The sequence below is a fragment of the Meriones unguiculatus genome, chromosome 3, assembly GCF_030254825.1.
Source record: "Meriones unguiculatus strain TT.TT164.6M chromosome 3, Bangor_MerUng_6.1, whole genome shotgun sequence".
In the NCBI taxonomy this organism is placed as follows: domain Eukaryota; kingdom Metazoa; phylum Chordata; class Mammalia; order Rodentia; family Muridae; genus Meriones; species Meriones unguiculatus.
In genome coordinates, this window is record NC_083351.1 from 49,790,121 (window position 1) to 49,807,020 (window position 16,900).

A 16,900-nucleotide genomic window follows, 5' to 3' on the forward strand; every position below is an offset into this window, starting at 1 on the left:
TATTGTCCCTTGTGTTCCTGGGACGGTCTTACAGTGTACTACAGGCAAGCCTAGCATCTGGAATGCTAGGATTCTGGGTTACAGATGCTGTACCGTGGTTTTCTTCCGGGTCCTTGTGGTGTTTCCTGGAGTCAAGGTTAGAGAAAGTCCCGCCCCCGGAGCAGAGGCGGGGCTCCGGGCCCGGTTGACCCTGCCCCGTTGTTTCCGCCCCTCCCTCTTCTGGGCGGGGCCTCCTTGCTTTTCCCCCGAGGGGGCGGAGCTCCAGACTGGTGTGCGGCGTGCGGCCGCGCCCCGGGGCTCGTACCCGCGGTTCTTGGGCTTTGGCGCCGGGAGCTCGCGGGCCTGTCGATGGACCGCGCGGCCGTGGCGCGGGTGGGCGCGGTGGCGAGCGCCAGTGTGTGCGCGGTGGTGGCGGGCGTGGTGCTGGCCCAGTACATATTCACCTTGAAGAGAAAGACGGGCCGCAAGACCAAGATCATCGAGATGGTGAGTGCAGGCGCAGCCTCTCGCGCGCGGGCTGCCGAGGCGGCGTGGGCCGGCCGCACGCGTGCTGATGCTTGACAGTGTCAGCTTGAAAGAGTAGGGTGAATAGATGCTCGGACATAACTACCCTTTGCTGCAAAACCCGTTTCTCCAGAGCTAATCTCAGGCTGGCAACCGCCTCGAAGAGGTGCAGCTAATCCGATTCAGTCTCCTGTCCTGGAGTCGTTTTTGCGATTTCGGGGCTGCCTTGAGTTACGTTAGGAAAACAGCATTTTCCTATGCCAGCCCACCAGTCGGATATTGGAATTGCTCGAGTATTTGAATGCTCTTCCTCTTCTCGCGCTCCAAGAAGTGTTCTGGTGTCCGTCCTCCAAAAGTGCCGCGTGAATCCTCGAAATGGCCTTTTAAGAGTTATTTAAAATCGTTTGTCTCAGGAATTACACCTGAGGTGTATTTTAAAGTGATTTGTTGTTCCCAGGTTGGATGTGTTTTGCTGAGGGTTTTTGTTGTCATGGTTTCTGTTGTTCGATCTGACTTGAGTATGATTTATTTACTGGAGTGTAAGTGAACATCCGTAACTAAAATATAAAGTTGAGCATCCATTACTATTCCCAATAATATTTTTAGGTTAATTCATTTGTTCCTGGGTATTAGAGCTCATTTTCTTTGTATGCCTCTGGTTGCAAACATTTTGTGTCAGAAGTTTTGCTGCCCTGCTTAGTGGTTGTATTTTGTTCCATACTCAAAATTTACAAACCATCAGTGGGGGGGAAAGAAAAGCTGATTTTCCTATCTTTATGTCTGTACTTAAACTGTGGACTGATTTTTCACAAAATCTTAAGGAAAAAGTTTGCTTTCATTGTAAAAAGTAATGTAGGCCCATCAGGAATGGCCAGATGGCCAGCCTTGTTTGTTTGTACTGTGCAAATCAGTCCACCTTTGCGTGTGCGTAGAGTGCATTGTTTTAAATTAGCTGTAATATGTGTCAGGCCTGCCAGTAGCTTTTCAATAGAAAACATTAAAAGAATTAGATTTTTTTACTTTTGTAATTTTAGTTGATTGATCTTTTATATGGGAGAAGTATATGGATGACCAGAAATAATGTATTCTGGCCCTGATTCTTTCCCTTTATAATAGTCACGTTTTAGGGGTCTGCTCTGCCTACCTCCTCCTTTCATAGAATTTGTACCAACCCAGGGATGTCCACTGAACATTGCTGTTTTGATCACAGATAATCCATAACTACCTAATCAAGGTAGGCTAGGGGGAAAAAAATGATCGGGTTGTGGTCTGCTGAACCCGGGGTGATCCTCTTGCCTCTGTCACCTGAGTGCATGATTACATTCATTGCCTGCCTGCCCGGGCATTTTTAATTGAAAGACATCAGGGAGTTGCTGGTGAGCTATGCATGCCTTAGTGGAAATGTCCAGTAACATAGCAACCTAGATATCCAGAGGAAACCAGTCAGAAGCCATGCTAGAAGTATTCAGAGAGACAGGGCAAGTCATTTAGCAAAGTTGACTGTTGCTTTCGAATTTAATTATCCTTGTGTGTGCTCCCTGAGTCTATAGTAACATCTCCCCCTTCTTAATGTGGGAGATTTCAGTATACACACACCCTCTGTACTGTGTATAGTCCCAGGGCCTTACACCTGCTAGACAAGCATACCCACTTCATTAGTGCCCTCCTCTCCCCACCCCCCTTTCCAGACAGGGTCTTTCTAAATTGTTTATCCATGCCTTGGATTTGCAGTTCTGCCTCCGTTAGGGTTACAGGCATGCACCAGACCAGCTCCGTATTTCTCCTCATCACACCTGCAATCTTTTAAGGTTACTGATTAATTTGCCATAATCAAACTCTTTCTCGAGACATTTTATTTTAGAACAATACAGATTTACAGTAGTGTGAACAAGTGTTCCCATATATCACATACCAGTTTCCCTTGTTATTAACGTCTTGTATGACTCATTTAATACAGTTAATAAGCAAATATTGACACATTACTAAATGCCCATCCCTCTTCAGACTTCCTTCACTTTTACTAATGTCCTCCCAGGAGCCACTCTTGAGTACCACATCACACTTAGTCATCAAGACCCCTTATCTTTCACCACTCTGCTCCTGAAATTAAACCCAGGGCCTCTTGCACACATGTTCTACCCCTGACCTACACCCACAACCTCCTTATCTCTTCTTCCCTGGGCACTTTCTCAGACTTCATTTGTTACATCCCATACAGTTTTAAGTTGTGGTTAGATATTTTGTAGAATGGCCTTGGCCGGATTTCATTGGGAGTTTTTCTCACGATTTACCAGGGGTTGTGAGTTTCTCAGAGGGTGTCTAGTAAAGTGTTACTTTTGTCACATAGCAGGGTGCATGCTGACATCCTAACTTCTAACTTGACCTGTCTTTGAGGTAACACTTGTCAGCATTCTCCACGGTCAGTTATTTTTCATCTCCTCTGTGATGTGCCCTTTGGAAGGAAGTTAGTACATTAAGTTTGCCTTTACAGTACAGAGTTACAGTTCACATCCTTGCTAGTAAACTACATTAACTACTTGGGATTATTCTGTACTGGAAACTTGTCTGTCTACCAATACAGGTTCATAGATATTTACCTTATATTGGAGTTGTAGTTCAATACTACTTTATTTGTTGCCAATATTGTTCCCGTTTGACCACCAAGAGCTCTAATAGTTGAGTCTTATTTCTTTGTCACATTCCCATTAAGTTAATAAATGTTTTCCTGCTGAAAATTAAATACTCACTGCCCAGTAAATGATATGGCAAGAGTGAGAAAGGTGTTTGGGTTGTTTTGTTTTGAAACAGAGTCTTGTTATATTGCCTATACCCTTCTCAGGCCCCTGGACTGAACTGGTCCTCCAACCCTATCTTCTTAATTATCTAGGGTGTGTGTGATGTCACCTGGCCTTTAGGGCAGAGGCTTTACAGATTACAGCCCATGTGCCACACCCCACCAGAAGTCACCTTTAGCATTGTACATCTAGTGATCTAAAACTGTTTGAGGTTTTTGTGGGGTTTTTTTTGGGAGGGGGGTCCTGAGTTGAGGGGTTACTTTGTTAGGGTCTGGAATACGTTGAAAGAATGATTTGAGTGGCATGCAAGCAACAAAGGGCGTTTATTCAGCCGAAGTCCAGCATGCTGGGATCATCACCTTTACAACAGGGCAGCAACCTCGAGGGGAGCTCAAAGGCCCCTTTTAAAGCCAGAAAGGGGAATTCCTATTTTGGCTTTGTAACCTCAGTTGGCTGGTGCCCATGGAGGCTTCCGACTTAGGTCAGGTCTTAGGTGCTTTTCAAACCTGTAGTTAAGCAACCTTGTCTTCCCCAGGCCAGATGTCTTGGCTGTTTCTGATTGATTGCCCTTTTTCTGTGGGTTTTTTTTTTTTTTTCCCTGTAACTCTTAGGCCTGTTTTGCCTAGCAAAAAAATGCCTATCATGGAGTTGGTCAGGCTTATTTGGCCAGGCTGTCTCTCTCAACTTGATTTTAAAAGATTAAGCAAAGTGAATAAACTGTAATTAATAAGAAAAGATAAATTAGTAAAAAAGTACAAGTTGATAAAAAAAAGATTAAACAAAAAGTCAACAAGATATCTCAGTGAGAAGAGGTACTTGGTTCCAGGCCTGACAACAAGATTTGATACCCAGAACACATGGGATGATGGAAAGATACAGATTACCCTGTGATCTCCACCTGGTTGGCCCTGGTTACCCCCTTCTCGCCCCCGCCAAAAAATAGGTGTAATTAAAAATTTTTTTCCTCTTTTTTATTTTTATTATTAGTTACATTTTATTAACTCTATATCCCAGCTAATTAAAAATTTTAATGATACAATTTTGAGGCAATTGAAAATTATATCCATTTCAGTGGTCCTTAGATTTGTTGACTTATTGAAGTAGGGTCTTTCTGGTTGTGTCTCAGGTTAGAAGGAACTTGATAATCCTCCAGCCTCAGCCTCCAAAATGTTGGAGTAAAAAATTGCTCTATCGAGGCCAGATTTCCATACTTGTTGTTAATTTCTACACTGTCAGCTTGTTTCCTGCAGCAGCATTGAATTATTTCCTGTTGCTTGTCACACAATTTGACAGCAGTTCAGGTGCCACCACATCGAATCTCTGTGGAAAAAATTTTTTTTTCAAAGAAGTATGTAAAAATAGTAATATATGTTAACATTACAAATGAACATTTACAATAGATTTTTTAATTTTTTATTAGATTTTATTTTAAATTTAATTTTTTTTATTTACTAGAAATTGAACCTGTTGCATGCTAGGGAACCCTTTACAAGACCATTTCCATTTGTGTTTGGAAACCGAGTCTCAGTAAATTGTCCTGGCTGCCTTTGCCTTCTCCCTAGATTAGAGGGGATCACAGGGTAGTACCGCTAAGCCTGCGACGGTAGATTTTGGTGATAAATGGTGAGATGGCTCAGTGGACAATAGCAGTTGTTACTCTTACAGAGGACCCAGGTTTGGCTCCCAGCAGCCACAAGGTGGCTCACACCATCTGTAACTTGAGTTCCAGAGTATTCAGTGTCCTCTGCTGACCTCTCCAGGCAACAGACACACACATGGTGGACAGACATATGTGCAAGCAAAACACCCGTATGCATACAACAAATAAACCCAAAGTATTTTTAAAGAAATATGCTGATTTGAATCACAACTAAGTGAAATGTTAGCCAAAAGAGAAAAAAAAATGCCAAAAAGGAAAACAAACCAAACAACAGCAACAAAAATGTCCAAAACAAGGTTGGTGCCTCTCATGAGTAGAAGCTGTATCTAAAAACTCCTCCTTAGGGTGTTTGGATTTCAACAAGGTCAAAGACATTGGGGTTTTGCTTTTTAATTTTTAAAATTATTATTGTATGTGTGTGCATGATATGTAAAGGGACACACACGTGCTTCTGGAGATCAGAGAACAACTTGAGGTTCTGTTATGTCCCTCACCTTTACACAGCCTCTGGAGACCAGGCTCAGATCACCAGGTTTGTGCTGTGTGAGTACTTTTACTCCCTGAGCCATCTTGTCAGCCCTTGCGTTGCTTTTTAAGATAGGGTCTTGCTGTGTGGCCAAGACTGGAATACAAGCGTGGATTACAGAATTGTCCTGCCTCCGCCTCCCAAGCATGGGGCAGAATGCCATATTTTAAATTTATAATGCTCATACTTGTTGTGTCTTGTCCCAAACACTGTTTACTAGGATCCAGGAACTTGGCAGTCTTAAAACAAAAAGATTGCTTGCTGCTGATGGAGTCACATTGGCACAGGGCCATGGACTGCAGAACTTCTGTAAGGACAATATGACTTTAGAGTCAACATCTATCTGGTAGAGATGTTGGTTAAATATTATCTAACAGATTCTGCTTAATAAGAGTAAATCTTTTTTTTAATAGTATGTGCATGTGTGTTCATACACATACACCATAACCCATGTGTTGAGGTAAGAGGATAACTTTGTGGAAAGCCATTCTCTCCTACCTTTACAAGTGACCTGGAGATGGAACTCAGGCAGCCAGGCTTCATGACGACCACTTTGAAAACACTGAGAGATCTTGTCAGTCCTCAAGAATAAATGTTTCTTCTAAATTCAGGAATCTTTCCAGAGCTGGGTCCTGTGTCTCTGGTTCTAGGTGGCCATTCCTTGGACTAGAGCTGCTCAGAATCAGCTGATCCAGAGACTCTGCTCCAGTGGCAGAGAAGACTGAATATGGTTGACCAAAAGCATCCTGTTACCACATACATATTTTCCTGGTCTCCTGTTTTAGCTTTAATATTTGTTCAGTTATTAAACTATATATGTCTTTATAGTTTTTAAGACTTAAGAAAAAGGTAGGGGGAGAGGTAAATTGAGAAACACATATATATTACTGTGTATGTATATATGCTTGTGTATGCACAAGTAAATGTATATGCACATATGTTTTTAAAATGTTACTATGCATCTAAAAACTGACAGCGTAATAGTATAGCCAAGACTCATCTCAACTTTGAAATAGTGTTTTTTCTAGATAGGAAGAGAAGAAAGAAAGGAGGGAAAAGTGATCCAGTGGGTTTCAAAGATGGATGCATTTCAGCAGCATGGATTCTTAGTTGCTTTATAGAATATCAAATAAAAATGCAGTAGAATTAAAAAAAAAGAAAAAGATAGATAGATAGATAGATAGATAGATAGATAGATAGATAGATAGATAGATAGTTTGTTAGTAGATTAGGCATTACTATTGGATTCCCTTGTGGGGCCCAGAAAGAATGGGAACACTGGGCGAAGCAGGTCAGAGCCAAACTCCTTACTTTTCAGCTCATAAGTGGTGTGGCCTGGTACAGGTTACCTGTCCTCACTACATCTGAGAAAACCGTAATTTGTAAAATCCATCTCTTCTCTAATCTGGGGATTGTTGTCCAAGTCATTAAAAGAAGGGTACTGTTACAGGCTGAGTTAAGTCCTTTGTGGTGTTAGAATAGAAACCCAATGCAGCCTAAATGAAGTTCTGTGTTGAAGCAAAAGCTACGTGAACATCCAGAGAAAGAGGTACAGAGAGGCTGCACTAGAGGCAGAGTAGCCCCAAATGTAGGTATATCTAACCGTCCTCCGCTCGCCTTTTCCGGACCTTCAAAGTTCACCTGCACCACTTTACACTTGGCTCAGGATGTGCCTGTAGTGTGTCCCTGCCTCCCCTGCAGTTCCCCGTGGGTACTTCCCTGTGCTAATCTTTGTAGCAAGGATGTAATGAGGCTCTGGACCAGTGGTCAGACTTGTCATTTTCGTGATCCTTGGATTGAACCTATCAGCCAGTGCCTCCTGTTTTATCTGTTGGGAAAGGCAACCAACTGAAATGCAGGAAAAACAAAAGATTGAAATGCTCTTGCAGAGAGCCAAACAAAAAAGCTTTTATTGAGGCAGGCTACAGCTCCCTTCAGGCTGGGAGTTTCCTGGCGGTGAGGTGGAGAGGTCCGAGTCCTCCCTTTTTCTTATCATTGTGCCCAAATGTTTGTCCTTGAGCAGCCTTCTCTAACAGTTTTTCCCAAGAGAAAGGAAGTGACCTCTAAGGAAGCCCCTCCTACTGTTTCTACACCCTTATAACCTTCCCTCCTTTATCTTTTTTTTTTAATTAAATGAAAAGACTTATATATTATAGATTAGTTTTTTTTATGCTTTTTTTATATTGTGTGTGTGTCATGTTTGCAGATGCCATACAGGCCAGGCACCGACAGAGTTTTCCTCTGTTGCTGTCCACTCCATTCTTTTTTGAGACAGGCTCTCTCACTGAACCTAGAGCTGTGGCCTTAGCTAGACTGACTGAACATTAAGTTCCCCAAAACCTCCTTCCCTCCTGATCAATCTCCCTATATCCACCCTCCTCCCATTAACCTTTTTCCTATGTCATCTACCTGGGAGCTTGTTCAATGCCCCCATTCTGTGGTGTGCTGCAGAAATTTTCTCTGCAGTTAACAGGTGTCAGTGATAAGGGATGGAAGAGAGAGTAATGGTCAGTTCTCTTCCTTCTCCTTTCTCAGCCTGCTAGCTATTGCTTTGGACTTGGAAAGGGGACAACATTGTGGAAATTTTTAAATTTAGATACTTCTTATATGACAAATTAATTGTAGTCTTGACTTGTGAGTTAGTTAGGTTCATTGTTTTGTACAGAAAATTGAACCCAGAACTCACACATGGAAAGCACATACTCTACCACTCTGCGGTATTACCAGCTGCTTGCAAGATATTTAAAGCTGACTTTTTGAAAAGCTAGTAAGATACCTCCACAGGTAAAAGTGCCTATCATCAAGCCTGATGACCTCGGGTCTATCCTTAGGACTCACACAGTAGAGAGAGAGACCCAGCATATGCCAGTTGTCCTCTGACCCCCACATGTACATGCAGAAGGAGTTTGTTTGTTTTGTTTGGTCTGGTTTTGATGGTTTCTTTGTTTATTTTTGGAGGTACAGAGGAGTGAACTCAAGGTCTTACACATGGCGAGGCCGGTATATATCTCCTGCTCTGAGCTATATACTCCTAGCCTGTAAATGGAATCTTCTTCCTCATGTCCTCTGTATGCAGCACATTTCCTTTGATATCCCACCTACTCTCAGCCCTTAACTTTTGTAGGTTTTTGTTGTTGTTGTTTTTTTTAACTGGGGTGTAGGTGTGTGTTATTGTTGCTATTCTCAGCACTGGGTATTCAGTATGCTAGGAAAGCGTTCTGCCTCTGAGCTGTACCCCCAGGCCCAGTGTTGAGGGCTCTTAAAACCAGCCTTCGCCTCATCTTTACTCCGCATTTAGGAAGTTAGCTTTGTTTTTCTTAAATGAAAATGAAAGCTGTGGAACATAAAGCATTTTCTGGCGGTTACCTACTTGCTTGTTTATTCATATCTGAGACAGTGCCTCACTGCATAACTCAGGCTGCCTTTGAGCTTAAGGTACTCCTACCTCAGCCTCCACAGTGGTGGGAATGAGGCTGTGTGCTAATCACTCAGCTCTGGAAAATCCTTTATCAGCAAATCTCAAAACAGGTGTGAAATCATTTTAGAAGCTTGTTTTAAAATATTCCTGCCAAATTCTCTTACAGCCCAGTGCAACAACTGCTAGATTATATAGTATATTGAGTGGCTTATAAGAAGTTGACTCTATGAGTCTCAGCATCTGCTTCAATACCCTGGTGGGTAAAATGTTTCAGAGGTCCCTGTGGAAGGCTCCTGTACTGTTCCCTTTCTTCTACTTCTGATGTCTATCCTGTTTGCCCTTCTGAATGAGGATTAAGCCTATTCCCTAGGATCCTCCTTATTTAGCTTCTTTAGGAGTATAGATTTTAGAATATTTATTCTATATTATGTGGCTAATATCCGCTTATAAGTGAGTATATCCCATGTGTGTTTTTCTGCTTCTGGGTTACCTCACTCAGGATGATTTTTTCCTAGTTCCTTCCATTTGCCTAGAAATTCCATGGTTGTTTTTAATTGTTGAGTAGTATTCTGTTGTGTAAATGTACCACAATTTCTGTATCCGTTCTTTAGTTGAGGACATCTAGGTTGTTTCCAGATCATCTCCAAACTTTGGGCAGAGTACAGGGAATCTTATGGAAGAGGAAAGAGACAGAAAGACCTGGAGGGGACAGGAGCTCCACAAGGAGACCAAGAGAGTCAAAATATCTGGGCTCAGGGGTTCCTGCAAAGATTGATGAATCAACCAAGGTCCATGCAAGGAAAGGACCCACACCCCCTGCACAGATGTAGTCCATGGGCAGCTCGGTCTCCATGTGGGTTCCCTAGTAAGTGGAACAAATGCAGTCTCTGTCATGGACTCAGTGGTGGGCTCTGAGATCACCTCCCCCTGGCAAGGTAGCCTAACCAGGCCACAGAGAAAGAGCACCAGACAATCTTGATGAGACCTGATAGGCTAGGGTCAGACAGTAGGGGAGGAGGACCTTCCCTATCAGTGGACTAGGGAAGGAATCTGCTGGAGAAAGAAGGAGGGAGGGTGGAACAGGGAGTTGATGAGGAATGGAGCTACATCTGGGATACAAAGTGAATACATTGTAGTAAATAATACTAATAAAGAAAAAAAAATTTAAGTTGACTTCTTGTCATGCCATATGAAATGTGAAGAATAATAAGCCCAGTCTAACTACTACAGTAATTCAGAAGAAAAGAACCTGGGGTATAGTTTGGTAAGCATGCATGAAACTGAGTTCAATCCCTGGCATTACAATTTAAAACAATTTTAAGGGGAGTGGAGAGATGGCTTAGTAGTTAAGAGCACTGGACCTGTCTTCTATTCCCAGCTCCCGCATGGCAGCTCAGTACTGCCTGTAACTCCAATTCCTGCAGACTCCAGGCATTCATATGGGGTCCATACATAAAAGCAGGAGATAATGGAGAACAATGAATGTATACATACATGCTTTCTATGTCTGATCCAAATGGTTAAAGGGTTACAGTCCCATTCTGTGTACACAAGCCTCATTTTTTTTTTGTTTGCTTTATCCCACGATTGGTTATTTCATATCTCACTTCAGGTTTTGCTTTGTTTTGTTGTTTTTGTTTTTTTATTTTTTACCTGCCTTCACACATATGAACTCTGTAAAAACTCTTCTCTGTATATGAATTAGTGTGAAATTTATTGCTGTAGTCTATAAATTTAATAGGCATGTGTTTTACAAATAACTGCAGAGTAAAAATTTATGATTTACAGAAACATGCTTCACTTCTAGTTCCTTGTGCTATTATTTGGTTTTACTCTGGAAAATGAACTGTGATCTGATAGTTTAGCATAAGCAGGGATGGTGAGAAGGACCAGGTAGTGTCCTAGAAACTGAGGTTTAGAGATAAGCATTTTTAAATAGACCCTTTCTTCTGGGTAACTTGACACCTGATAAAGGTGTAGAAAGTTCAGTCATAAGGATACACCAAAAGCTGTCACCATGATCTCCCCTGCTTTCAAGTCTTTAATTCTTCTAGCTGCATATGATGCAAGGTCCCAGGAAGAAAGGGCAAGAACTGAAGTACTAGGACAAGAGTCCAGATGGGCTCTGGCAGTAAAATAAAAACCATGAGGGACTACCAGGATCCTGGGAAAGCCTGAGGAACCACCAGGACCCCCAACTCTAGGGTAAACGCCTAGTCAGGAATAGAGACACTGAGTGATACAAAGGTACCTCACAAAGAAATCCATGTCAACCTATGTGGTGGTTTGAATGAGCATGGCACCCATAGGCTCATATGTTTGAATACTTGGTCCCCAGTTGGTGGAACTATTTAGGAAGGATTAGGAGGTATGGCCTTGTTGGAGGAAGTGTTTCACTAGGGATGGGCTTTGATGTTTCAAAGGCCCACACCATTTCCGTTAGCTCTTTCTTGCACATGTCCATCGGATGTAAGCTCTCAGCTACTGCTCCAGCAAGCCTTGCCAGCCAGCCTGCCTGCCTCTCTTCTGCTGTATTCCTCCACACGATGGTCATGGACTCTGACCCTCTGGACCCATGAGCCCTAAATTAAATTCTTTCTGTTTCTAAATTGTCTTGGTTATGTTGTTCTGTCACACCAGCAGAAAAGTAATTAAGATGGTTGACTTCTCAAGAACCAGGATTTTACACTGTGTGTGTGTTTACTATGATTCACTTCAGATTGGATAGAGGAACTCACTGAGATTCGTGTGAAGAAGCCAGGATCTTACATCAAGGAAAATAGCTTTAGGGTGAGTCAGCAAGAACTAAGTGCTGGATTTATTAAGAAAAAGATAGAACATGCTTTAGACTTAAGTAGGAGTGGAAAAAGGAGAGGAGAGAAATTGAGAGAGGTTTAAGTGTTTTAACAATAGCTGTGTGTGTGTGTGTGTGTGTGTGTGTGTGTATGATTTTGTAATTATGTTTTTTCGGAGACTACAGCTTAGAACTGAGTTCAAAGGTGAAACAAAGTTTAAAAATTAAGAACTGTTTCCTTTTTCCTCTTATAAAGAGTTTCCTTTTGAAATTGAAATGTGTACATTTTTCAAGTTCGAGGAAGAGGGAAGTACTGATAAAAGTAAACCCAAAGGTCACGGGCATTAAAAAGAGCAAACAAATATAATTTGTGAGAAACCTGTCTTAAGGAAGTAGGACATGGCTCTGGTGGCAGAATAAATGAGGGGTAACAACCATAACTAGTCAAGTTTGAAGAAAATGTAAAATGTAAGAAAGGTAAGAGATGTAAGCATGTTAAACTCTTGACATTGACCCTGTCTTTGTATCCACTCTCTTATTGTAGCAAGTACTCTACCACTGAGCCACATACATCCCCAGCCTCTGAGATGATCTTGAACCCCCAAATTAGCAAATGTTTCAGAAGTCACATTTGTCATGCTTCCTTTGCATTATCTTCATGGCCCAGCTAACCACATTTTCAGCACTAACGCTGAGTTTCATCTCTTATCTAGTGAGTTTAGAATTACTTCCTGAAACAATTGGTTTTTTCTTTCTTGTTCCTTTTGTTGTGTATTCATCTGTGTGAATACTAGTTTCAAGCTAACTCCTAATATTTTAATTCATTCAAACATTCTTTACATCCTTCCCCTTTTCATATTTGTATTAACATTTGTATATAACCATTGATTGGGGGTTGAAAGGTAGACATGTCTTTCCTTAGCAGAGCAGTGTTTACCACCTGGCTAAGGCTCACACAAGCTGCTTACACAACTCATGGCAACCAGAGATCAGGGAGCATTATTTTTAAATGCACTTCTCCCAGTTGCTAGTGACTTAAGGAATGTAAATTATGTAGCCCTGTCTCATTTATAAAATCTGAAGCAGAAAACCAGCAGTCTGAAGTTTTTGTTTCTTGGGTTTTATTTATTTTTTGAAGAGTCTTATGACTATAGTCTGAGCTGGGCTCACTTGATCCGCCTGTCCTAGTCTCTTTACAGTACATACAAATATGCATGCTCAGCCAACCCTCTGCTTAAAGAATCACTTGGGTTTTAAAGGTGTCAGAACTTTCACTTTATTCTTTAGATTTATTACAAGATATTTACTTTAAAAATATTTCATTTTTAAGTGTGTGTGTGTGTGTGTGTGTGTGTGTGTGCACGCGCGTGCGTGGCTGCGTGCATGTCTGCATGTGCAGATGCTTTCAGAAGCCAGAAGAAGGCATCAGATCCCCTGGAGATGGAGTTACAGGCTTTGTGAACTGCCTGGGTATGGGTGCTGGGAACTGAACTGAGGTCCTCTGGAAGAGCAGCCAGTGCTCTTAACTGCTGAACCATCTCTTCAGCTACAAGTGTCTCCTTTTGATGCAAGTGTCACCTTTTGATGCAACAGTGAATGGGATTGCTTCCCTGATTTCTTTATTAGCCTGTTTGTTATTGGTATATAGATGAGCTACTGATTTTGTGTGTTAATCTTGTATACCCATATTTTACTGAAAGTGCTTATTAATGCTAAGAGTTTTCTGATGGGGCCTTTGTAATCTTTATACATAGAATCATATTCCCTGAAAATAAGGATACTTTGGCTTCTTCCTTTCCTATTTGTGTCTCTTTTATTTCCTTCTTTTGTCTAAGCTAAGACTTAAAGTGCTGTATATATTAAGTGTAGAGAAAGTACAAACTTCTGTCTTAGTTCTAATTTTAGTGGAAATGCATTGTTTTTCCTCCCTTTGGTATAAGGTTGGTCCTAGATGAATGCATTTAGCCTTTATTATACGGAGAAATATTTGTTCTGTTCTTAGTCTCTGCATCAGGATAGGATGATAATCATCCTTTTGAATTCCTTCTTTAAGATTATACCTAATTTATACCTGTTGGAGGATGTTAATTTGTGGTTAGTAACTTTTAAAGAGTCATGCTACCTTGTTTTCATTTTTCTTAGGTTTTGTATTGCAACTTCTACACCTGGGGTTCAGGCATTAGTCGGATTTCCTTCCTTTTTCTTTCTTTCCTTCCTTCCCTCCCTCTCTCCCTCCCTCCCTCTCTCCCTCTCTCTCTCTCTTTTCTTTTCTTTTCTTTTTTTCCTGTATTGCTGCATTCTTCATTGGAAATAATTTGCACTGTTCAAAGGGGACTAGGTTGTAATTGGGTTGCAGTTTTTTGGGTTGTTGATTTTTTTTTTTAACTCTTCAAACTCATTTTCTTAGTGCTGGGCTAGGTTACATTTCCAGCAGAATGGACAACAGTTCTTTGTCCACAGCAGCATTTGTTGCTATTTTTGTAATGACTGCCATTCTGATTGGGGTAAGATGGAATCTCAATATAGTTTTATTTTGCATTCTCTGATGGCAAGTGTGGTAGTAAACTAGCTGAAGAATCTGTGTGTGTGTGTGTGTGTGTGTGTGTGTGTGTGTTTTAAAATAACATAAATAATAAAGATCTAGGATGGATTTTATAAATAATAAAGATCTAGGATGTTTTTCTCTGAGTATATACTAAAATCTAGAGGTGGGGAGCAGAAATTAAAATAATCTTGGAGTCTGGGACTGTAGCTGTGTTGCAGAGCATTACCTGGAATACAGGCAGCCCTGGTTTCGATCCCCATCACCATATAAACCAGGTGTTATGCCACATACTCGTATTGCCATCACCATTACAGGTTCAAGATCGTCACCAACTATATGAAACTTTGTCTCAGAAAATGGGAGGGAAAGAGGGAGAGAGAAAAAGAAGAGAAAGAACAGAGCTTCAACTTGTAGAACTGTAAAAAGTCTTCACAAAGGTTTTTGACTTAGCCTTAATTTTCCTAGTAGCTGAAATGTTCCCTGTATGATTTAACGCAAAATCCTTTTCTTTTTTTTTTATATGTAGACTCATTTTTTATTATAGGTTGATTTTTTTTGAGGCAAAATCCTTTTCTTATTTGCCTTTCTTGCTTTAAAAGTGATTTAAGCATTGAAATCATTTAGAGATAATTAATATACATAAAATTTGGCCGTGCTTGGAATGGAACTCAGGGACTGGTGTGTGCTAAGCAAGTACTTTCTGCTGTTGAGTACTAGTGCCCATAATTATCTGATCTTAATTTTTATTTAGTTATTTCTTCATTATTTTAGTTTGAGAGACGGTCTATACAGCCATATATGCTCTGAAATTTGCAGTCATCCTGCCTAAGCCTGCTGAGGGCTGGTTTTGTTGCCCACTGTGCAACTTAGAAGGGATTCCCTTCAGAGCCCAAAGGCCTCTGCTGGTGCCGAAGGTGCCTCAGCAATAACTGTACATTGTGATTTGGTGGTTTTTGGGGGGTTTTTTGTTTGTTTGTTTGTTTGTTTGTTTCTTGACAGGTTCTTGCTATGTAGTCCAGACTATTTTTAAACTCACTGTATAGTCAGGGCTGACCTCAAACTTGCAATCCTGTTAAGACTCCCAAGAACTGGGATTGATTTAGGTTCTCTAAAGCTAGTTAACCTTCAACTAAGTTTAAATTGGACAGGGTGAGGGAGAGACATGGGGGACATGCTGTTATAGTTATGTTTCTCATCTAAAGAATTCTGTTCTTGAAAAGGAGACTTACTGGGTACATTGCGCAAGCTTGTGGTTCAACAAGAAACATTTATCAAGGCTAGGTTGCTGTCTCATGACCATAATCCTAGTACTTAGGAGGCTGAAGCAGGATGATTTCTACAAATTCTAGGCTACTCTAGACTACATATGCCTTCCAGGCTAACATCAGCTCCTGCATGAGATACTGTCTCAGCATAACAAGGAGAAGGAAGAGGAAGAAGAACAAGAGCCAAAACAGTAAAACCAAAGCATCAGGAAAAGTCACTGATGAAAGGAACCCTACCTATGCATGGGTGACAGGGAGCTGGACTGTGGTTCATTAGCCATTTAACAGTTTGTGATGCTTCTCAAAAAGATGATTACTGTCCTTTCCCAGGTGGCCTAGTCTATTATGTTGAAGTTCATGGGCGTCAGCCAGCAAAATATTTAAACCAGAACCCAAGAGAGTGAGGTGGCCCTTTCTTTTCTCGTTTCTTTTTTCTTTTCTCGTTTCTTTTTTCTTTTCTTTCCCTGTAGCTCCAAACTACATATCATGCCTCAGGCTAACACTGGCATTTTCACCAGTTCTGTAAATGTAGTATGAGAATCTTACCTGAGGCATTGTTTTGCCTCAGCCATGCTCTGGCAGGTGACACTTGGGAGGCTGAGGCAAATGGAGCTCTGTGAGTTCCAGACCAGCCAGGATTACATAGTGAGATTCTGTCTCTAAAACAAATAAGTTAACAATTTAATTAAACAAACAAAAGATGCTCAAATACACAACAAGGACATTTGCTCAACCATGTTTGTAGCAGCTTTATTCATAATAGCCAGAACCTGAAAACAACCCAAATGTCTCTCAATGGAGGAATGCTTACAGAAATTGTGGTACTTTTACACAATGGAATACTACTCAGCAATTAAAAACAAGGAAATCATGAAATTTGCAGGCAAATGGTGGGGTCTAAAAAAGATCATCCTGAGTGAGGTATCCCAGGAGCAGAAAGACACACATGGTATATACTCACTTATATAGTTCTTATAAGATAGGATAAATATACTAAAATATGTACACCTAAAGAAGATAAACAAGAAAGTGATCCCTGGGTAAGATGATCAAACCTCACTTAGAAAGACAAATGGGATGGACATGGGAAGTAGAAGAAAACAAGAAACAGGACAGGAGCCTACCGCAGAGGGCCTCTGAAAGACTCTACATAGCAGCTTATCAAAGCAGATTCTGGGACTCATAACCAAACCTTAGGCAGAATGCAGAGAATCATATGATAAAAGGGGGAGTTAGTATGACCTGGAGAGGACAGGAGCTCCACAAGGACCAAATATATCAGGGCATGGTTTCTCCAACCAAGGACCATGTATGGATATAACCTAGAACTCCTGCTTGGATGTAGCCCATGGTAACTCAGTATCCAAGTGGGTTTTCCTAGTAAGGGGAACAG

The 16,900-nt window shown here is 41.2% G+C and overlaps 1 protein-coding gene across 3 annotated transcripts in view; it reads left to right on the forward strand.

The window, feature by feature from the left end:
• The first annotated feature begins 224 nt into the window (after positions 1–224).
• Positions 225–16,900, forward strand: part of Nt5c3a (5'-nucleotidase, cytosolic IIIA) — a 46,731-nt gene continuing 30,055 nt past the window's right edge. The window contains exon 1 of one of the 3 annotated variants that reach the window (XM_021657872.2): positions 225–486. In XM_021657872.2, the coding sequence (XP_021513547.1) occupies positions 349–486 (138 nt within the window). In that variant the 5' untranslated portion in view covers positions 225–348. The remainder of the gene's footprint in view (positions 487–16,900) is intronic. The other 2 variants (XM_060379954.1, XM_021657874.2) reach the window with 2 other exon arrangements.